The 22,915-nt window shown below is 61.1% G+C and overlaps 2 protein-coding genes across 2 annotated transcripts; both read right to left on the reverse strand.

Annotated features, from left to right (window-relative positions):
- Positions 1 to 3,976: 3,976 nt before the first annotated feature.
- On the reverse strand, positions 3,977 to 4,846 carry OVCA2 (OVCA2 serine hydrolase domain containing). The gene has a single exon (XM_062629919.1). It carries the CDS (start codon positions 4,772 to 4,774, stop codon positions 4,010 to 4,012), a length of 765 nt encoding a protein of 254 aa, XP_062485903.1. The 5' UTR covers positions 4,775 to 4,846; the 3' UTR covers positions 3,977 to 4,009.
- Positions 4,847 to 4,940: 94 nt separating this feature from the next.
- DPH1 (diphthamide biosynthesis 1) lies at positions 4,941 to 22,628 on the reverse strand. Its single transcript, XM_062629920.1, has 13 exons — positions 22,497 to 22,628; positions 21,575 to 21,727; positions 19,274 to 19,337; positions 12,008 to 12,129; positions 10,229 to 10,383; positions 9,456 to 9,577; positions 8,257 to 8,325; positions 7,355 to 7,511; positions 6,346 to 6,446; positions 6,006 to 6,084; positions 5,723 to 5,854; positions 5,228 to 5,279; positions 4,941 to 5,164 (listed from the first exon to the last, which is right to left on the reverse strand). The coding sequence occupies exons 1-13, from the start codon at positions 22,543 to 22,545 to the stop codon at positions 5,127 to 5,129; spliced, it is 1,293 nt and encodes a 430-aa protein (XP_062485904.1). The 5' UTR covers positions 22,546 to 22,628; the 3' UTR covers positions 4,941 to 5,126.
- Positions 22,629 to 22,915: the final 287 nt, after the last annotated feature.

Raw genomic sequence — 22,915 nt, forward strand, 5'->3', positions numbered from 1 at the left:
TGTGTGTGTGTGTGTGTGTCCTCCACCCCCCCGACGCCGCCCCCCCCTTCCGACGCCGCCCGGGCGACCGTGGCTTTAGATTGTTACTGTGCCGCTGGGGGGGTAACAGTCTACAGCCATGGTCGCCGGGCCCGGCGGACTCGCACCGCGGGCAGCACCGGCTCCCCCATCACCCTAAACACCCCCCACCACCACCTTTTAGCCCGTCGGGGGTACCGGAGAGCGTTAGGGTCCCGTCGGGGGCTGCCCGCCTCCCGGGGCAGTAGGAGCTCACATGCAGGATGCAGCTCACCGCACATCAACTCTTACTGTTCGGGGGGGCGGGCGCCGAGCGGCTCCTCCTCGGACAACGGGAACGGCGGGACCCCTCCGTGCACCGACATCACGGTCCCTCCCCGGCCCCGCAGCCCCTCACCTGCCCTCCGCATCCGTGAGCGGCTCCCGGAGCCGCCGCCCCATGTCCCGTCCGTGTCGCCGTCGGGGATGCCCGGGGAAGGGGGGGCAGCGGGGCCGTTCTCGGTAGCGGAGCTCGGGCCGGCGCGGCGGGGACTGAGCGGGGCCGGGCGGCGGCCGGGGGCGGGCGCAGGTTGCACAACCGGCCCGGCGCGGCCAGGAGATTCCTGAGCGGCGAAGTCAGAGCGGCCCGGCCTGCCCCGGCAGCGGGCACCGGGCCCTCGGCGGCCGGCGGCGACCGGTACCGGCCAGGCAGGGCCCCGCGCAGGGGCCACCGGGGACCCAGAGCCCCGGGAGATGGGGCTGGATGGGGAATGGTGACCATGGAGATGCTGCACGGGAAGGGGGGACAGGTCCCAGCTCCTCCCCACAAACAAGGACTTTTAAACCTAAGGGTGCTGCAACTCCAGCACGGGGGTCCCATAGGGGTTCCCCACGGGGTGCCCCCTAAGGCGGGGGTTGTGCCTTGCCCATGCTCCCCTTTAGGAGCACCCATCCTCACCTAGGGGGGCCACAGGCTAACGCTGGGGTCCCCAGGGCCATGGCACAGCAAGGGGGTACCACAGGCACTGGGTCTCTGCCGTGTCCTGCTCCATTCCCTAGCAGCGATTCCCTTTGCTCCCCGCTTTATCCCACTGCTGTGGATGGCAGCTGGCCACGTGCCATGCACCTCCAGGAAGGGGATTTTGGGGCAGCCCCACCACCGCTCAGGTAAAGTCACAACCAACTTGTGTTTAGCACAGCAAAAGTTGCTGCTGGCCACGAAAACCATTCCCTGCAGGGGCTGTGGCATCCAGGACCCTTCCATGGGTGATGGGACACATCCCATGGGCAGCACCGTGGCTCCTGGACCCCATGCTCCAGCCCTGGGAAGGCTCCGTCTGCGCTGTTGTTGTTTTGAAGGCCAAGTCTCTCCTGCTGACACCCCTGGAATCAAGTTTTCTTTCCAGAGTCCTTAAAAATATCCCGGATTTCTGACACTGCGATTTGTCTTCCAATGATGCTTCCAAGCCGCCGGGACCGCAGCCAGCCATCAGCACCGGGGGATGAAGGTTGTCCGACTCCCGTGCTCCTCCTCAGCATGGAGACTCCCCAATTGCACACTGGGACAGTGCTCAGTGGGGTGCAAACCTCAGCCTGGCTCCCGGCAAGCATCCCTGTGCTGGGGTGGGATCGATTTTCCAGGGGGATATCCAGCAGCCGTGACCCTATGGAGCCCCACAGCTGATGATGGAGCTGCTACAAGTGTGTCCCGTCCCCCCCCCCGGCTGGGAGCTCTCCGTGCATCCCTATGAGAGCCCCCGAAACCCAGCCTGTGAGCCGCTCCCAAGGGGGATCCACGTGGGAACGGTGGGGATCCGGGGTGGGTTGAGGGGTGCCGGAGAGGTGCTGCTGCCTCCCCCCCCCCCGTGCTCCCCCCCGATGAAGGCAGGGTCGCTGCCCGCCCGCCGCACTCGCTGGTGTTGCCATCCCACAGCTCTTGGCGAAAGGAGCTTTTGTGATTCAGCCGTGTTTATCCCAGCCCCGCGGCCCGGCCCAGCGTGGGTTTCCATGGAAAACTTCCATCCAAAACAAGGAGAGAAGGAGCTACAGCGGGAGTGACTCAGCCACAACTGGAAGCTTCTGCGGGTGAAGCAAGACAAGGGGAAAGGAAGGGGGGGGACTGGTCCCAAAGGCTTCGTCCCGCTCCGGGCAGCGGGTCCCAGGGATGGCCCCGACTCTCTCCTGTTGGGGGGAACTGCATTGTGTAACCATCCGTGGAGCACCCTCCTGGAGCACCCCACACCCCCCCCAACAGAGCCTCTTGTGGGGACAGGGGAGGAAGAGCATGAGATGAGTAAGGCTCAGACCCAGCAGGATCCGCACCCGGAGCCCACCGGGTGGGCAGCGGAGGAGGGCCTGAGTCAGCCACGGCGCAGGGGAAGGGATGTGGGTGTCTGGGGGTGGCAGCAGCACTGGCAGCACATGCTGGGCTCCTCCTGGGCTGCTGGGAGAGGGCTGGGGGTGCTCTGGGGTAGGGAAGGACCCCACTTGGACACGGGTGACTCCCCCCTCCTTGCCATAGCACCAGGCTGGGTAACGCTGGTGGCTGTCCACAGGTTGGGGCCAGCATGAAGGTGGAAAAAGAGGCATTCCCAAGGCAAATCCCTCTGGTGACAGACGCAGCAGCCACTTCCCTCCTGCCATTGCACCAGAGGCCAAGCACCACCTTCCCCTGCCGCTCTCATAGAGGGGGGGGGGTCACCTTTATTTGTCGCTATGAATTTCAAGGGGTACAGGAGCAGGTCCCGCAGCACCCCCGTCCCGCAGCACCCTCTGCCCCAGCTCCCCGCAGAGCCGGGCTCCGTCCCAAGAGCAGGGAGCTGCGGCGGGACCACGCCGGTGCGTGCCTGCGGGCCCGCAGTGCAGGCGCCTGGGCTGCAATGCCTCCGCCACGCCGCTGGGCAGGGAGAGCTCCGTGGTGATGGAAGAGCAACCACTGAGCTCTCTGCTGCCATCCTGCCTCCGCAGCACAGACACAGGCACAAGGTGCGTCTCTCCCCTGCCAAAAAGCGGCCTCTGGCACCCCCAGTACGGTAACCAAGGGGTGACAGACACCAGAGAGGTGACACAGTGCTGCGCTGGGAGGTGATGGAGCAGGCAGGCTCTGCCCGAGCCCCACATCCTCCTGCCACCACAGAACCAGCAACAAGGCAGAGGGCAAAACACATGCACGAGGACTTGCTTCTGCTTGGGATGGTTTTATCCCAGTGCAGCTCCCAGGCCCGTTCCTGGCTGAGCAAACACTGAAAGCGCTGCTGGTCCCTGTCCCGAAGCCTGCTCCTTCCACAGCATCCTCCATCCCTCGCAGTGCACACACCACACTGCAGAAACAAGGGGCAAATGAAGAAGTTTCACCTAATTTTTCTCTTTTACCAAGTCCATTGCACTGTTCCCCCAAGGAGAGGCGTGATTAGGAGCCCTGGGTATGGTACCTCTGGGCTGCAGAGAGCACCAGTCAAGCAGGACCCCTGGAATTGTAACAATAATAAAAGATTTCCATGTTTCTGGCAAACACAGGAACCAAAAGCACAGCGACAAGTTCTTGTTCACAAAGGCACTTGGGACAGAGGATGATACAAAAGGTCCCAACACACCGAACCAGCAGGTATTTCATTCATGAAAGGAACACCAGCCACACACGAGAGGCTTTACAGACCCAGAGCAGCTGGAAGGTTGGCTTAAACTGATATTAAAGCACATGAACTTCTGGGGTAAGAGCTGCAGAAGCCGGGTGCGCTGCAGACCTTTGCTGGGGGACCCTGACTTTGAACACCTATTTGTCAGAGCACCTCGCACAGGGTCACCCTCCTGTCCTCAACCCCATCGTACCCACACACTCGTATCTATACCATGTCTGCAACAGGGAGATAACAAAGGGCCATTCAGCCTGGACGAACACTGCAGAGCAGCAGGGAGGTGACAAGGGCTCTTTGGCCCCTCTGGGGGTCACAAACACGGTGCTCTGTCACCACCCCACGGCTCGCTACAGCACCGTTTATTACAGAGCCTGTCATCAAACCGCCCCAGCCTCCAAGGGCTCAGCCTGTCCCTGTGCAGGGCAGAATCGGTCCAAGAAGTCCAGGTACGCCTTCCTCTGTGCTGCAGCCGCAGGGACAAAGTGCCCGCCGGGGTGGCTGAGGACAACAGGCTCCACAAAGCACTGCGCCAGCTCCCTGCTGAGAGAGGCCGCGATGACAGCATCGGTGTCCCCCACAACGTGCAGCGTGGGCAGGGCGATGGGCTCCCGGTAGAAGTGCCCGTGGGCCGGGGCTCTGCTGGCAAAGCCGGCCACCAGGATGGCGAAACCCACCGGGAAGCGGGGATCGCCGCGGGCCCGCAGCGCGCACACCATAGCGGCCAGCGCCGCGCCCTGGCTGAAGCCCAGCAGCCCGTCAATGGGCCCGTGCTCCGCCAGCGCCGCCGCCACGGCCGACAGCGATTCCTCCAGCCCCGCCGGCTCCGCCGCCGCTTCCGCCGCCTCAAAGGTACCAGGCCCGGAGAACCACCAGCCGCGGGGGGGGTCGTTGCCGTCGCCGTCCTCACCGCCGCCGGGCACGGTGTGCGGCGCGCTGACCGGCACCAGCTCGGCGCGGCCCCGCAGGGCCTTGCGCAGCGCCCCGGTGCGCTGCCGGAACCGCGGCCCGCTCTGCCGGTACCCGTGCAGCGCCAGCAGCCGCAGCGGAGCCCGCTCCGACATGGCTTCCGTGGCCGCCGGAAGCCAACTGAGGCACTTCCGGCAGCTTCCGTCCCTTTTCCCGCCGAAACGCTTCGCGCTCATTGGACGGCGCGGGGGAAGAGAGCGCCCCCTACTGGTGGGAGGTCGCGGAGCCAAGAAGGATGCCGGGGGAGCGGCGGGATGGGACCTCCGGTGGGGCGGGACGGGACCTCCGGTGGGGCGGGACGGGACCCTCGGTGGGGCGGAATGGGACCCCCGGTGGGGCCGTGCAGGAAGGCTCGTCCATCGTACTGTCATCCAGTCAAGGTATGGGATGCACCCCATCCATCCCGGTGCTGGTACCGGCAGCCCCCGGTGATGCTTACCGTCGAGGAGGGGGGAACAATGGTGCTGCCCGCTGTGCCTGTGCCGGGTCCGGGAGCATGGCGACAGCAGACTGGGGCGCAGGCTGTGCTTAGGAGGTTGCTGGGGTGCTGATGCTCTGCCCGTCCTTACTGGTGCTCTGCCCGTCCTTACTGGTGCTCTGCCCGTCCTTACTGGTGCTCTGCCCGTCCCTACTGGTGCTCTGCCCGTCCTCCACTGGGCTGGGGGGCACGGGTGGCTTCCCCTGCAGCAGAGAGAAGGGAGTCAGAACCGGGTCCCAACCCTGACCTGAGCCGTGATGAGCCTGCCTGTGCTCAGCCCACAGCACCCCATAGGGCACGGCTGGGGGGATCCCCCCTCCTGGGGAGCCGTGGAGCCAGATGGGTGCTCACCCCGGTAAGGACCGGGGGAAAGACTCGAGGTCCCCTCCTCTCCACCGGGCTGGCACCGGCCCCGTTACTGTTCACCCCGAAGGAAGCCACAGGGTGGCGCTTTTGGCACATGGCACCGGGCACCGCATACACCGGGTACCGCATACACCGCATGGCACCGTGCACCGTACGTTCAACCCGTGCCAATGCTCCCAACGCCCGTCCCTCCCACCCCACAAGGCCACCAAGAGGCAAAGAGATGCAAGAGAGATGGCAAAGGGATGGAGAGGGGAGCTGGTGGCACCGTGCTGCCCACCTGGGGCACCCTGCCATGGCGCAGGGGCTGTGTGCCAGCGTGGTTCACCGTCCACGGCCCCAGGGACTGGCTGGCATAGAAGTCCATGGGGTAAGGCTGCTGCCACTCGATGTCCTGGAGAGCCACCATGGCCTGTGGAGGGGACAGGAAGAGTCCAGGAGAGGTCCCAGCCTGGTGTGCTCAGCAGGGCACTGCTGCGGTGAAGCTTGTGGCACAGGGAATCCCACTGGTTTCACATGAGATTGGGAATCCCAGTGGCACAGCCCGGTTTGGGGGTCCTCACCTCATAGGGTGTCAGCAGGGGCTTGCTGAAGGCTTCTCCCCAGTCGATGGACAGGCGAGGACAGGCTACCTGCACCCACCTGGAAAGGAAACGCATGGTGATAAATGGGGATGAGGATTTTGGGATGAAGAAGCCACAAAGTCTTGCAGCAGCCCCCTGGAAGGAAGCTGAGCCAGAGCCACCCTGCCAAGGACAACCATATCCTCTCCTTGCATAGCAAGGACAGGGGTGCACAGCGCCAGCAGGGCACCTTCCAATGGGAATCAGAGGCCTGGACAGGGATGAGGCACCCTGGGGACCCCAGCAGAAGGGAGTTTGAGGGGGGCTCAGCAGCACTCACGCATCCACATCAGGGAAGAGCTGCAGCTTGCTGGGGAAGATCTCAGACAGCAGCACCCTTACGAAGGGCCAACCCAGGGCATGGAGACGCGATTCCAGGTGCTGCAGGAGGGAAAAAGGCACCACAGGGTTAGGAGAGCCCAGAGAAATGTCCCTGGCAAGCCCCCTACGGCCCCTTTTTCTGGCCATCAGACCCTCTGTGTGTCCCAGCTCTGCCCCACAGCCTCATCCCCACGGCAGTGGCAAGGCACACGCAGCGACAGGGATGGTGGCCGTGGCTCCAGCTCCATCCCAGCTCTCCCCAGCGCGTGCCTCAGCCTAATGAAGTAATTACAGCTCAATGACAACAATCTGTTCTCGTTAGCGGCTGCCTTCCCTGGGCCGACCGCCTGCCGCGGGCTGCCTGCGGCCAGGAGCTACGGGAGGAGGAGGAGGATGGCCCAGGAGGGGCCAGGGACGGACGTCCTTGTCCTCCGGAGCTGGCACTATCCAACCCTGTGCCCAGCCAGCCCCTGCCATGCCTGTGTCCTGCTGCTGCAGAACAGAAGCTGCTGGGCCCTCCCCACTCAATTCTGCCCGCTGGTTCCTCCTGCACTGCCCCAAATCTCACCTGCAGCTCCCCAAAACCTTGGGCTCAGGGCACCCCACTCCCATGGGGCTGAACTCCCCTCGCCTGGCCGGGGTGCAGGAAGTGTCAGTGCGATGGCTGAGCAAGGACAGTGAACCCTCTTGGAAGTTCATCCAATTAAAGCAAAGCCAGGGAATTAATTGCCAAGCTGCCCATGCAGGGGGGTCTCCAGGGCTGGCCAGCTCTCCCCAGCAAGGGGCAGGATTAACAAGGCCTTCATCAGCTGCTAATTGCCCTGCCTGCTCAGCTTAGCCTAGAGGCCAGTGGCAAGCAATGGGCTGCCAGGTCTACCCTCACCCCAACAGCGAGGCCAGCGCCAGTGGTACCATTCTTTCCCCTTCCCAGGGGCAGTGCCCAGTGTCCACGGGGAAGGTGCTGGTACCTGCAGGATGCTGGGGGAGCCCTGTCGCCCCAACGTGCCCAAGATGAGCCCCCAGGAGCGGGCAGTGGCAGCGGTGCAGATGGCGTCCTGCCGGGCACAGTGCATGCGCTCGTGGCTGTAGTGCTCCTGGGAGAACACCTTGCTGTAGGGATCATACCTGCAAAGCAGAGCCCATCACCGACCCCTTCCCTCCATGGGGGCCCCAAATAATACCCTCCCCTCATTAGCACTAATTGCCTCCCAGAGCATCCCTCCCTTTGGCTGCAGAAGAGCCCAGCCAGCTCACTCAGGGTACAGAGAAGGGGACAAGGCGAGTGTCCCACCTCAGCCCCCCGACGTGGCAGAGCCTGTGGGCTCCACACTCAGCTCCGTGCACCGCTCCCCCTCATCCCAGCTCATCAATTATGAAGAAATCTTTGATTTGTTGCTTTGTTTGACGAGGAGAATTTTAATCAAATCCCACTCGGGTTTCGGCAGCTTCCCCAAGCGCCATAAACCTGACGCGCGCCTCCCGTTAGTAACAAACGACCTACTAGGAAATTCAGATTTCACCAAATGGCCCCAGCCTTTCACTCTTGATATTTCATCTGCTTTCAGCAGCCTCATCATCGCACTTTATGGCCTCTGCCTGCAGCAGCCAGGGCTTTAATGGCTGCACCTCCACGAGCTTTCACAGGTACTTGTCAAAATGTTTATATTCAGGCGGAGTAAATGGCTGGTGTTCATCACCCCGCTGCACCTCTTCACCCCTCACCTGCCTGTGCCCCTGCCTGCAGCTCAGCCCTCAGGTTTGGGGTGCTTGTGGGGGGGGGATGGCGGGGAGAACCGGTCCCTGGCATTCTGGGGAAACAGGGATGCTCCTCACTATGGGGACCAGAGTGGTACCCGTGGGCTGTGCGTACCTGTAGGCAGGTATCCCGGGGTTGGCAATCATGATGGACTCCAGGTGGAAGCGCCCGTCGCCCAAATACCTGCCGAGAGGGAAGGAAAAGCTATGGCACACATTAAACAGCAGCCCCCATCCATGGGCCTGCTGGTTTCCTAAGCCACAGTGTGTGGAGATGCTGGGAACGCAAGCTCCCACACTGGGATGCAGGGCAGTGGGCAAAGCGCCCCATCTCCATGCAGCCCTCTGGTGGGCTGCGGTGGGAGGAATGAAGAGGGATGCTCCTGGTGGCCAGGAGCTGCTCCATCTCAATGCCTGCTTCCAGATGTTGCTGCTTCCATTTCTAATCAGATTTCAAGTCAGCAATTACATTTCAAAGCCTTTCATTCAGCTGCCCTAATGGAGTGAGGGCTTGGAAAATGAATTCAGACGTAAAACTTGACTAGATTTTGCCCTTAATTGGAGAATGACATTTTGGGAGATCAAAGCTAATTTGTCTGCAAAAGTTAGCCCCAGAGACATGGGGGGAAGAAGAAAATAACAACATGGGGAGGATGCAGGTACAGCAGACGCGTGCACCTGAGCACCACAGCTCCATCGGCACTGGGAACAGCCCACCCTTACCAAAGCAGTGCCAGCCCTGCCTGCTCTGACACCCCTGGGAGACAGGGAAAGCAGCACCACTCCCTTGCCACTGGTGTGGCTCAGGGTGAAGCCAAAGACCCCCCGATCCCATGCCCAGCAATCCTAAATCCCATCTCCCACACTGCCATGCCTGGGAACGCACCAGCACAGCATTCCCAAACCCACACCTGGGCTCCCCGGCTCCCCCCAAGGGTGGGGTCCTTGTGTTTATTTATTCTGGAGCACACTGTATTCACAGTACATTAAGCATTTCCATTACCTAAAATAATTAGGTGATAGGAAGCGAAGTGCTCCCTCTAATTTGCTGTCCTTAAATAAAATTAATGTTGCCGTGATGTTGGGCCCCGGCCATTTGTCTTTTCCAATTATCCACCTGCCCTTCCATCTATTATCTATTCTGATATACGACTCAATTATTTCCTCCGTGCTAGGAGCACACACCACTCCGAGCAGCACAGGGAGATGGAGGGGGCCCATCCATGCCCATGGATGTCCCCCCCCGCCTCGACTCACTCCATGCCCAGGCAGGGGGTACAGGCAGGAGGAGCCTGGAGGACCTCAGGTACTTACACAATGGCATCTGTATCCTGGGCAAGCCGTGGTGATGTGCAGCCCAAAATCTCCCCTGGGGACAGCGGCTTGCACTGGGGCACACACACCTTGTACTGGGAGCGCAGCTCCTGCGCTGCTGCCTATGGGAGACGTGGGGTTAGCAAAGGAGAGACCACGGCATCGAGTGTGGCTGAGGCTGGTGATCCTTGGCAGTGCTGGGGACACCCCAGCCCTGGCAGTCGCAGTTGTTGTGCCTGAGCACAACGGCAGTGGAGGGGAACCGCTCTGCTCGGGGCAGCACCCGGCTGGGTAATGGTCCTGCCCAGCCAAAACGCTCAGCAAGGCTCAGCCAACATATCAATTAAAAGACAAGAGAACATGCTCAACGCTTCAATAGCCCCGTGTTTAGATAGACATGGCTCAGGAGGCTCATTCATCTCCTCCCGTCCTGCCCAGCTGGCTATTCAGGGGCAGACAGACAGACCCTCCGGAGCTTCCCCTGCCGCTGCCGGCACTGCATCAAAATGCCAAGTGCTCCACTGCCTGCCCTGACATTTACAGAGCAGCTCCCGGGGGAGGCAGGGAGGGTGCCGCCATGAAACATTGATCAGAGTTATTATAAAGTACTTGATCAACATTACAGCAGCAGCATATTATGGCAGCGACTCGACAGAGGGGAACCGGCACCACCAGCACCCCGGGGCAGCCGCTCCAGCCACAGAGACAGAGCAGGGTCGAGGTGGAGGAAGACACGAGCATCATCCTGCACTGCCCGGGTGCCCCCATCTCACCTGCACTGTGGAGACAAACTGGATGGTGCTGACGAGGGCCAGGGAGGTGCCCGCTGGGAAGTTGAAGCGAATGGTCTCAAGGAAATGGGCTGTGTCGATCTTGATGTCCACGAACACGTAGAGCATCTTCAGCCCCTGCGTGGTGTCGATGGGAACTGGTGAGAGGAAGAGAAAGGGTGCGAGTGTGGGGTACACCCAGGGTCCTGGTGAACCCCTGGCTGCTGTTGCCTGCAGCTGGGGGGATAAAGCACGTTCGTGGGGCTCCCTGTGCCCTGACTTCCCCAGGGTGCTCTGTGCCACCCCTCCGCCCGTGCTGACACCCCAGGCAGAGCGTGCAGATGGGAGCCATGGGGAGCACCTGCTCGTTTCTCTCCTGGATAATGGCAGCCTGGGGAATCAATGAACACAAATCTAATTACCCCCGGTGCTAAGAAGCCTCTGTCACCACGATTAAGTGAATAATTAAAGTACACAGAGTCCACATCGATCCACGGCTCCGCGTTCACTTCCCATTTTGGCGCTCTTCGCCTGATCACAATTAAGTGCAAATTACTCCCTCCCGCGGGGCATGCGGGGCCGGGAGGGAGAGGGCAAGCACCCGTGTGCTGCATGGGGGCACGTCCCACCAGCGGTGACAGCAGCACCATGGGCAGCCCAAAAGGAGCCCAGCACCCTGGGACACATTCAGCCCTGGGCAGGCAAGGACCACGGAGCCATAAGCAGCGGATAGTGGCTGAGCTGGCGACAGGAGCAGCTCCAGATGTGATTCCCGTCTTCTGGAACAGCTCAGCTCTTGCCCAGGCACACTCCTAAGCACCATCATATAGGGTCCCTCTCCACTGTTCATTCATGAAGAGCAGGCCACAAACTAGAGGGTTTATAGCCCCTGTTCCAGTGGTGCCCGTAACCCGCCTTCCATAACAAAGCACCCAGCACAGATATTTATCACTGCAAATGCTCACGCCGACAAAGCTTTTAGGACAGAGTTCTCAGCTGGGGAGTCTGTATTTCACCCAGAGCCTGGTGTGATTCTTCAAACCCATTTATACGGCCCCATAAACGTCCAGAAGGGCTGCCAGGTGCCGGGAGCGCGGCGGCAGCAGCAGGGACACACTCTCCTGCTGCTCGCTATGACAATTCTGCAGATCCACCTTAAAACCCAGAGTGCCTTATTGTTATTTTTGGGCTGATTCCATCCTGGGTGGACTTCAAAGTTAGCAGCATCTGGGACAGCAGCACAGTTTCCATGGCAACTGGATCCAGAGTACTGTCCGCCTGGGGAGCACATAGCCTCCTCCTCCCTTCCCCGCCCAGCCTGCGCTGCACCCGCAAAGCTGCCTTCCCCAGCTCGGGATGAGCGGGATCCCCAGCACATTGCTCTCCTTTATCATCATTCCCAACATCCCCCAAAGCCCAGAGCAGCCCCCCAAAAACCCATCCTGGGCGAGCAGGGTCCTGCCAAGCCACGGCCTTGCCGCTCTGCTCTTGGGCACGGCGCCGCGATGCGCGCGCTGCGTCGGCGCACGGCTGAGCACACCGAGCCCTGCTGCCCCCCAAATCCTGCCCGCAGGCAGCCACCCAGCCAGCATGGCCCCATCCAAAGCCAGCAAGCAAGGCTGGAGAACAGAAATCCCCTTGGGAAGGGATTAGCCCTTGGCACCACATCCCAGAGCTGGCGCTGAGCAGGGCGGGGAGCGGCTCTGCGCTGCACGGTGGCAGCCTCTGCAGTGCCACCACGCATGGCTGCCTCAGCACAGCCCCAGGGCGAGTGTCACCTACTCAAGCAGCTGTGTCCATAGTGCACCAAGAAGTCAGCACCCAGGGCCCGCGCGGTGTAGTCATCCACGCAGCACGCACCATAGGTCACGTCGCCCATCACCACCGCCTCAGCGTCGGTGAACCTGCGGGGAGGAACAACGGTGAGGGAGGCTGCGGGACCGCAGAACCACGTCCTGCCCCATAGCAGGCATCGCTACCATAGGGGGGTTGGACCCCACGCTGCCGTCGAGCCGAAGAGGACAAGCACTGGCTACTCTCTGAGATGTCAACATGATTAAGCTGGAGAGCCGTAATCCGCCTCTTCAATTGGGTAAAGCTGTTTGCAATTCAGCGGATTATCTGCTCATCAAACAATACGCTGCCAGCTTCCTAATGCTCCAGCGGGGAGAGGAGCACAGGGAGACCCGGCGCAGCGCGGTGCCACCGCTCCCACCAGCCAGCCCTGGGGACCAGAGCCACTGGGATGGGCAGAAGAGTCACACAACCAGGCTGGCTGAGCCCCCAGCCCCCTGTATCCTAACTTGTGCTTGGCTACATCACCCATGGGTGCCAGTTTGGCCAAGCTGGGTGCTCTTCAGGACCAGCTACAGTGCTTAGCTGGCACTTGGCAAGGAAAAGCACTGAATGAAGCTGGCGCTGTTCCCCTATCCCAGCTCCAACATCCCGGTGCTCCAGTCTGAGCCCACTTGGCAACCGCTGTCTGGTTGAGGGGCACGAGGTGGCAAAGCTGAGGCTCTGGCATGATTTAAAGGTGCCACCTTTGTGGGTATTTTACGGCACCATTTGGGGGGATTATTAGCTTGGCTGCCTTCCCAGGGAGCTGCCGTGGCACTTCACGGATGAAAGCAGGTATTGCGATGACAAAGCCCTGAGCCTGAAGGGGCTGCTTAAAGCAGATGCTAATTCCTTATTTACTCCGAGGTCACACCAGAGGCTGTAGCTCGATGCCAGTGGAGTCCCCCTTGACACTGACGTGGGGCTGGGGTGAAGAGGCCACGCCAGGGGAGGAGAACACCCTGGTACAGCATCACCCCGCAGCAGCACCCGGTGCTGGCTGGGGACCAGGGTCCCGCACGTTCCCCCCTTCGAGCGCCACGCTGGGAGCGTTAACGTCGGTGGCAAGAATAGAAATGGTGGGCAGAGCTGGGCAGATGGCAGAAGGTGGAGAAATGGTGGAGCGTGCTGAATATTAACAGCTCCGGCCCATCCGTCAGCGCCCGGGGAGGGGAACAAGGGAGTAGTTCCACTGGAAGCACCCCCGGAGAGAGGGCAAAGCCATCCCCACCTCCCACGTACAGCCTGAGCATCTCCCGCTCCCTGCAACGTCCCAGGAGCTGAGGACACAGCTGGGGACTGTCAGGAGATGGAGCAGATCCAGCCAGCACCCAAACCCCATGGTCCCTCACCTCTGGCAATGAGAGGACGGCTGCGTGGCTGGGGGCTGCTAGGAAGGTTCGAGAAGGCTCTTCCCCACCCCGCCTTGAGCCCCCAGCCCCCTTCCCTAATGAGAGGTGATGAGATGAACATGAATCAGACTCCACACATCTCAGCAAAAGTGGAAAATTATTCAGCTCCTTAAGATTCAGGACGGGGAGGTCTGACTCAGAGCAGCAGCCAGCGCCGCTTAATTTTTTATAGATTAAAATGTATGCAAATTGGCCCAAACCCCAGAGAAAGTCCCTGGGGGTGAAAAGCAAGAAAGTGAAATAGCAACAGTGGAAGGAGGAGGGCAAAGGCACCCGTGGCCCCTGCCCAGCGTGTGGGGCTGCAGCCGGCATTCCATGGCCACCAGCCCGCAGGCAGGGAGAGATGAGGCTGAGCCCTGCCCTGGCCGGTGCAGGGAGCAGAGCCACGGCTGAGCATGAAGGGAAGGGGCCATGGGATGATGTTTGGTGAGGATGGAGCCCAGTGGTGCTGCCATTGTGGCTGGTGAGGCTGGAAGGGTGCCCAGAAGCAGCCCAAAGGCACCAGGATGGGACAGACCGGGGTCACCCGCGCCGGCTGGGCTGGCTGCTGGAGCGGAGCAGCAATCATCCCTTGAGGCAAATCAAAGGCAAGCGCGGGGGCCTCCCCTTGATGTTTTAATCAGTTCGGTGTCGCCGGAGCCTTTCATCAAACTACAGAGGAAGGAAACATCAATTAGCAGCAACCTGCCTGCGATGCGGGTCAGGGAGCTGCGCACCAACCAGGCCGGACCGGGATGCAGGAGAGCTGCGGTCACAGGAGCATCCTTGAGGGTGTTTTGTGTCCCTGCGACTCGTGACAGCCATGGAGAGGTCCCAGCAGCGTGCTAGCAGGAGGACACGGTGACAGGGCTGTCCCCACTCAGCACCGAGCTGCTCACTACAGCTGGGAGCTCATGAATATTGAACACACGGGGAGGTTATTCATCTTTTACGTCCCGCAAAGCTCGGCTCATTCTGAGAAACCACCCGGCCTTAGAATTTTTCTCATCTCCCCCTAATTCATTGCCTCCTCTTTTAAACAGATGGCTCCCAAAATCCCATTTATAAAGCACCATGCTCAGTGCTGGCAGGATGAGTGCCTGCCCGGCCCTGATCCCAGGCCACTGGGATCCCCAAACCCTTCCAGCCCCACTCTCCCCTGGCCAACGCAGAATGGAAGCAACAACAACGCAGGGACAAGGTGGGAGCTAGAGACAGCAGATACAGGGCCAGCATGTGCCCAAGCATGGGGCAAGCCAGTCCCCATCATCCGAGCGCAGATGGCAGGCTGGAGCAGGACTGATTTATCCCAGCTCCTAGACAAATAAATGGGAGCGTTTGGTGCTGGCAGGAGCATGGGGTCCCCTGACACCAGAGCAGTGTGTGAATGATACCGTGCTGCTCCTCACTCTGTGAAGCTGCGCTGCTCTCCCCATCAGAGAGAAGTCCTCAGCTCTGGCACATCCATCATGCCTGGTGCCACCAGCCCTTGGTGGGGACTGGGATGAGAGCAGCCAGCCCGGGGGGATGGAGCTGGCACTGAGGGGCTGGGGCTCCTGTGTGCTCTGCTGGGACAGGGACACGGAGTGGGCTGCTCCTTGGATCACAGCCACCTGCCTCATCTGCATGTGGCTCTTCACAGCACAGTCACACTGTGGTGCGTTGTCACCTCCCTGCCTGGGGATAATGCCCTGCAAATACCCCACGCCCTGTCCCCTGGGGTAAAGGCAGAGCCTCACCGTCACCCCACCACCCTACACCCACTGCAGCACCCAAACCCAGCCCATGGCAGTGGCTGCTGCTCTCCGGGCGCAGGGGGCTGAGCGCAGCCCCGGCTGAGAACAATGCATGTAATTAGTGGAGAAGCCACCAAGCCCCATTACCAGACTCCCAACTTCATTAGCACAGGAAGACTGCACCTAATTAAAATAATGAGTTTGCAATTTTCCTGCAAATGGCGCTGGAAGAGCCCTGCTGCAGCCGGGCAATCCCTGCTGCCGGGTCAGGACAGGGAAAGGTGCAGCACCCACCTCCATCTCCCTCAGGACCTCCTTTGTCCTCACAGGAGGTGCCAGGGACAGCCCCGTTATCCCAAAGGACATGTCCTGGGGCTACCCTGGCTTTGCTGGCCCTTTAGCTGCAAAGGAACAAAGTAAGGCAAACCAGGCATGGTTCATAGCATGGCAGAGCCACCATGACCATGCAGCACACAGGTGCCTGTCCCCTCTCCCCCAGGGCCAGGCCATAGCATTGCCCGTTGGTGTCAGCTCCATGGGGACACGAGGTTAGGCGGCGTGGGGCGCACGGTGGTGGGTACCACACCACAACAGGCATATCACAGCCTTGGGAGGTGAGAGCAATATAGGCTCCACACACTCCCCCCTGCCACGTCCCCCCCACACCATCATCACCCGGGCTGAGGTTTTAAACATCTCCAATGAAGTGAGAACTTCATTCTCCCTAATGATGCTGTTGTGCGGTTAATGATGGTGATTAAATTCCCCTGCACAGCACCCGCTGCCAGCACCTCCAGCTTGCGCCTGGAGGACAAGGGGAGAAGGGAAGGCAGCGCTGGCCGGCCCAGCTCCGTCTCTGTGCAGCTGGGGCTGGATCCTGACTTGGGTTAGTGTCCCAGGATGGCCCTTTGGGACCTCTCAGTGATGCTGACAGCTTCACCGCGCTGCTCAGTGGCACTGGGGACCAGCCATAAGGGGCTATTTTGTCCTTGCTGTCACAACCACTGGCCATAGTGGGGCACTTAAACCGATGTCAAAGCTGCTGGACTGTCTGCATGGACATTTAACCCTATACAGATCAACCAGAGATGATTCAAGACCCCCATCACTCTGAAACATCCCTGTACACCGTGGCACCACGGGCACCAGGATGACCTGTGTGCTCCCAGCACCGCCTCACAGAGACACCCAAAAGCCACCAGGTCATTAGGAGGTGCTAAGGCTGCGACAAGGGCAGCCTCTGTGGACAGCAGAACCCCCCTGGTCCCCTCCACCATTGCCCATCCCTACTGACTGCTTAGCAGGAGCCACTCACCCCGTTGTGGCACAGGGATTAGCAGCCGTGAAGCCCAAGAGCTGACGTTAAACACGGCATCAAAACCCCACCTGATCCTTCCTGGGGTGGCGAGAGGAGGGGTCCCCTTCTTGCTGCACAGACCCCCATGGAGCTGGAGGTGAGGGGGGGGCACCGCTGCCACCTCCCCAGCACGACAACGGCTGGGCTGGGGGGCTGCCCCCCTCCTGGAGCCGCAGTCCAAGCTTCCCCCCCCTCCCACCCCACGCTCCTCTCCCTGCTGCCGCCCCCCAGCACGAGTTACCCTGCGCCGGATTGCATCAGCCGTGACAAACGGAGCCGATTTGGAAGGTGCTGCCAGAGCGTCGTGATGCATTTTTGGCAGCCCACCGCCCCACCACCAGCTCAGCAGACCCCGGCCCTGCCGCCCCCCCCCCGCAGACAGCTGCTCCCCCCAGTGTGGGTTCGGTAATGACAAAGCCATTAACGCTAATTAAGCGGGCTTCACACACCGGTCAATGCTGTGAGTGCCTCTTGCCTTCAAAGACTCCTTTCCAGAGCAGTGACACGGTGACACTCCAGCTACATCTTCATCCCCGCAGCCCCTCGGGGCTTGGCAAGTGCAATGCTGGGAAGACCAGACATGATGCTGGGGGGGGAGTGTGTGTCCCCCGGGGGGCTGCTGATTTCCACATGGCAGTGAGGGACATGGTGACACTGCCATCCCCCTGCACAGGGACATAGGGACCCGCAGCACCGCATCCTCCCTAAGCCACGGGTGCTGCAGCGCAGCGAGGCCAGGTCCTCGCGCTCCAGCACCACAGGGTCATGGCACAGATAGCGTATTGAAAGGCAGCTCCAGCAGAAGGGATAAATATTCCTTCTGAGCAGCAGCAGACACAGCGCCAGTCGAGCTGGAACATGCAAGGATGGGCACCGTGGTCCCAGCCCCACGCTCGGCTCTGCAGCCACTACCGGGGCACACAGCAGAGGAGGAGCTCGCTGGCATCCCCAAGCCCCATATCCCACAACGAGGAGGGAGCAGAAGGCTGCAGGGATGAGCTGGGAGAAGGGCTGCATTGAGCAATGCCCCCCTTGTGGGCACAGGTATCCCTGGCACGCTCAGTCCTCCATCCCCTCTATCCCCAGTGGGAAGGGAACATGCACACACACCCCCCCCCAGGGGTGACAGCACCCCAAGCTCCCATCCCCAGCCTGACTGCGTGTGGATTCCTGTCACATCAGAGGCTCGTCCAGCCCCACTGCCAGGTGAGGAGGGGGTGAGGAGGGCCAGCAGGAGCAGCGGAGCCACGATTCCACATCAATGCCTGTGATGAATATTAACAGCAGGAGGAGGCAGCGCTAAGGAGGCCACCTGACGATTCACACCTCAACTACAGCCATGCAACCGGGTCCCAAACGTGTTCCCAAGGGAGCAGGGACAGGGCTGGGCTCATCCTGCCCATGGCCACAATCCTCCAGCACCCACTGCTGGTACCCAGCGTGGCCACATCCACAGGCAGAATGAGGCACCCACTGCTCCCAGCAAGGCACTGGGGTGCTGCACAGTGGGAGCGAGGCAAGGACATGGCCTCGAAGCCACTTCCCTCCCAACCACCAACCCGTAGGTGCTGCCACGTCCCCTCTCTCGGCTGGGCACCTCTACCCATGCAGCACCCATCTCCATCCACAACCTCTCACCCTGGCAGCCAGCACCCCCCCCGGAGCACCCCCAGTACAGAGGGTGAGTCCAGCACCCTGCATCCACTGGGATGTGGGGCTTAAGGTTTCATTCAGATAAAAGAAACCCCTTAATCCGCTGCCTTTGAAGTCGGAGACATGAAAGCGGCTGGGTGCCAAAGCCGGAGAGGAGGCAGCTCCACTTAAAGGGACAAGCCCACACGGAGCTGCCCACACTCGCATCCATCCCCTGCCCCCCCCAGCACCCATCCCCTGCCCGCACCCACCTTCCCCCTGCTCCCTCGCCCAGCCCGAGCGTGGGGCTGCCATGATCCTGCGGGGGAAAACGATGGCAAAGCAGGGACAAAGCCATAGGCACGGCCCCCTTCCCACCCGGCACGGCTCCAGCTGCTCGGCTGGCGGCGGCAAGGAGGCAGCTCGCTAATGAGAGCTTCGACCCCGATGGCAGATGAGGCAGAGGGTGCTGTTAGCACCGATTCACTGGGTAAAAGCAGGGAGGGGCTGGGGAGGCAGCAGGGAAGGGACATTACAGCCAGCTCCTCTCCGGTTTCACCTCCCAAGTGGCATTGAGAATGAAGAAAGGAGCCACTTGGCGGGGGCTGCTTACAGAACCCCCCCCCGCTCTGGGCCACCACCATGGCCTCAGGCCTTCCCTGAGAGCAGCAGGGACGGGACGGTGGCACAAGGAAGGACAGGAGACCTGCGCAGCAGCGGTGGCCCCGCTGCCCTCCCTCCCCTCGCTGGCGTCAGGCGGTTGTTAACACGGCTGCTCCCCGGCTCCAGCACCACCCCTGAGCTTGTCCCAGCTCCCAGCAGAGCAGCGAGGACCAGGCTGGCACCCTGCCCGTCCCTTGTCCCCAGGGCTGACAGCAGGTCCCTGCGACCTGCCGCAGGGCCACAGCGCTGCCTACGCTTGGATGTGGCCAAGGTGTCCCCGCCAGGGCAATCACACTGGGCCTCCCTTTCAGCAGTAGCTTTGAGCTTCATCCTGCCCAGGCAGCCCCATCCAGCAGCTGTCCCATTCCCAGCAACAGCCCCATCCCCTCGGGAGCCCCTGGAGCAGGGAAGCATGGAAAAGCTGTCATCTTACCGCTCAATGATGTCTGCGATGGTGCACGCGAACATGAGGAGCCCTTCTGGCATCTGCAGGGCCACTGGGAAGAGAAACAGCCCCGGGGTTACGAGGGGCTGGAGGGGACACCCTGAAGCAGAGACTTGGGTACCAGCCAGGTCACAGAAAAACCCAAACCAGCCAGGAATTGGCCCAAAACCCCAGTGACTCTGGCAGCCGGGGTGCACGCGGTCCTGCTTTGGGCTGTATCATTCCCCCTGCTTGGATCCAGCCCCTCATCCCATTAGGAACCCGCTGACACTGCCGGTCTCTCCCGCTTCCCTCAGTAATGACTTCTACATTTTAATTAAGTGCTGCTCAGGAAAAGGCACTTTCTTCTGTTTATTTTAAACCTGCTCCTAATAATGTGCCCCTGGTTCTGCTGGTACAGGAATGAGTGAATAATCATCCCCTATTCAGCCTCTCCACATCACTCACTGTTCTACATCCTTCTATCATATCCTTCTTCGTTCACCTCTTTCCCAGCTAAAGGATCTAAATCTATTTAATCTCGCCCTAGACAGAAGCTGTTCCAAACCTTTGATCATCCCCGCTGCCCTTCCCACACCTCCTCTCCCTGCTTCGCTCCCTGTTTTGGGAACAATGCTGCGTTGTGCCTTGCAGGAATACACTCATCAACAAATGATGCTGCCTGGTTTGTTCCTTCCTCACAGCTTGGAACAATCCCTTTGCCTCTGCAGCCCAGCTGGGCCCCCCAGTGCCTGGGGTCCAGGCAGGAGCCCCTCCTGGATCCCTGCAGGGCTGCCCACGCCAGTGTAGAAGGAGCAGGGACTATGGACGAGGAGATAAATGGAGGAGGCCCCATTAACCCCATTGTATCACCTCCCCATCCCAGCAGTATCTATCCAAGCATCCTCTTTAGATCCCCCTCCAACAGAAATCCCTGTGCTGCCAAGCCCAGCCCATTGGCCAGCACAGAGCTATGTAAAGACCTGACCTAAACTGGGTTAATCTCACCCTGCTCCAACCCAGAGGGCCCAAGGGAAGCTGCCTGCGCTCTGCCAGCCCCTGCCTGACCCTGGATCAGGGCCGTGGCATTCCCCATCCCATTTAGGACCATTTGGGACTGCCCTCCACCCTGGACCTCTGCCAACAAGCAGACCTGCAAACCTCTCCCAGCGAAGGCAATAGGCAGCTCTGTGCCAGCATCGAATACAGGGAGAAAGGATAACACCCCCCAAGCCCCACTGCACGCAGGACACAGGCAGGGCTGGCTGCATCCCGATGGGAAGCTGCGTTCCCCCAGCAACGAGCCCCTGGCTGGGCTGTGCTCAGGCAGGGTTTTAAATCCCAGCACGGCTGGTTGGCTGATGGGCTGCAATCCCAGCTCCCAGACCTAAATCCCAGACGCCTATTTACATTTAATTAGGAGGTGCCAAGCAGCAGAACACAGCAAGGAGAGCCAGAGCTGCACGGATGGGCAGCCTCAACGCGTCCCGCACCGCAGCCGGGATGGACCGGGCAGCCCCAACCCTTCGGCATCGCAGCTGGGATCAGCCCAGCAGCAGCTCCTGGAACATCCCCTCTGATGCTGCCAGCCCGGCTGCAGCACACAGAGACATTCCCAGGTGGATGCAGCATTCCAAATGTGGCTCTGCCTGGAGACTCTAGCACCAGCAACCCTGGGAGTGATCCCTGCCTACATATGAAGCTAGGGAGGGGACACTGATGACACCCAGGGATGCTCCATGCCATGATGCCTGCAGCTGATCACACACTGAGTGGGGGGGGACACCATCCCTGGCACCACCCCAAAGCATCCCGGCGCCTGCTCCAGGGCCACCACAGCCACTTCCCACCTCCCCAGGGCTACAGCAAGCCCCTAAGGAGGGTTCAGGCCAGACCATAGCATGGCTCAGCTCCCTGCCAGGCCCCCTGGAGCTGGGAATTGTGGGGCTCTCTCTGCCCAGCCCCAGCAGCATGGCAGGAAAGCGCAGGGAAAGAGGAGAGCAGCAGGGACCTGGCTGGTATCCCAGACACATCTCACAGGCTGACAGGTCCGCGCAGCTCAACCTGTCCTGTCCAATGTGATTACAATCCAGAGATACAGATCTATTAAAGCCCCTCGAGGGGAGAAGAGCTCGCCAAGAGAGAGTTCAAACACACCAGGACACGCAGGGCAGCTCAGCACCGTCCCTGCCCAGCTTCCCCAAGCCCCACACCCGGCCCATGCAGCTCCCCTTGCCACCGAGGGGCTCAGCATCACCACCCCACTGCACTGCAGCCCCAAACCCCTCATTGCCAAGGGTCGGTGCTCACCCTTCTTGGCCCGAGCCTGCCGGATGCGCCAGATGGTCTTGGGGATCTCAAAGTTGTAGTTTCGGGGCAGGGCTTCCGCCGCCTCCCGTAGCTCCACGTTCCCAAGGATCTCCTCAGGAACCTGCTGTGCCACGTGCCGTGCACGGCCTCGGCCTGCGGGACAAAAGTGGGGGGGCTAAAGGAGCGGCCAGGAGGGCAGCACGCCCCATACGTACCCCATGGACCACCAGCATCCTCACTGCCCTTACAGCACCCCCGGGGGCAAGCGGGCAGAAGGGGGTGAGTTTCTGCCCTTCATTATGGCATTTTAGGGGTAAAAGCATGGGGTTTTTTTGCCCACTGTAACTATGGCCCCAAGAGCAGGCACAATCCTCATTGCTTTTACACTACCCCCAGGGATAAGCAAACAGAAGGGGGTGAGTTTCTGCCCTATGGCATTTTTGGGGTGAAAACACCCCTTTTTTGCCCACAAAGCACCCCTATAGAGGGGGCAGACTCATTCAATGGACCAGCAGGCACAACCCCCGATGCCTTATCCATAGCACCCCCATGGTGGTGGTGGTGGGGGGGTCCAACCTGCCTTATCCAGGGGATCCCGTTATCCCATTGCGGGGAAAACAAAGGCAACAGCAGCGGGTGAGCCAAGCTCGTCCCTCGGGCAGCTCATCCCGGAGCCGGCCCCCGCCGCCACCCGCCTCCCCACGGCTCGGCTCGGCTCGGCTCGGCTCGGCTCGGCTCGGCGGGGGAGTGACAGCAGGGCGCTTATTCACTATTTCCAGCCCAACACCGGCACTCATGAGCCAGCGAACCCTCCCCGCACGGCCCACGGCCGAACCGTCAAAGGACCAGCTGGGCCGGGCCGGGCCGAGCCGAGGAACCGAAATAGAGCCCGGTAACGGCGTTAACCCCGGTCTCGGCCCACCTGAGGCGGGCACCGGGGCCGCGCTGCCGACCCTCACGGAGGCCGCCATTGCTCTGGAGCACGTGAAGGCGGGAAGGCAGCACTAAGCGAGCCCCGCGCTAGGCCAGAGCAGTCGCCGGCCGAGAGATCGAGTGTAGGGGAGGGATGGGGAGGGGTGGGGGGGGGCGAACCGGCAGGCGACCGACGGGACGGGCGGTGCGGAGGGGAGCGGTGGGTCACACACACGGTGCCCCACGGGCCTTTGGGTGTGCAGTGGGATGTGTTAAGCGCTGTGGTGGTCGGGATGCCACGTTTAGCACCGGGGATGTGGCCCCGCCGCGTCTCCATACCGGTGATGACGGCTCCGGGGCTGCCGGTGGCAACGTTAACACAGGGATGGGGAGAAGGCACCGGAGCTGCTGCCGTGTCCTCTCTCACCC

This window comes from Pezoporus occidentalis, unplaced genomic scaffold (assembly GCF_034315485.1).
Source record: "Pezoporus occidentalis ecotype Australia unplaced genomic scaffold, CSIRO_AGI_Poc_V1 ctg343, whole genome shotgun sequence".
NCBI classification, from domain to species: domain Eukaryota; kingdom Metazoa; phylum Chordata; class Aves; order Psittaciformes; family Psittacidae; genus Pezoporus; species Pezoporus occidentalis.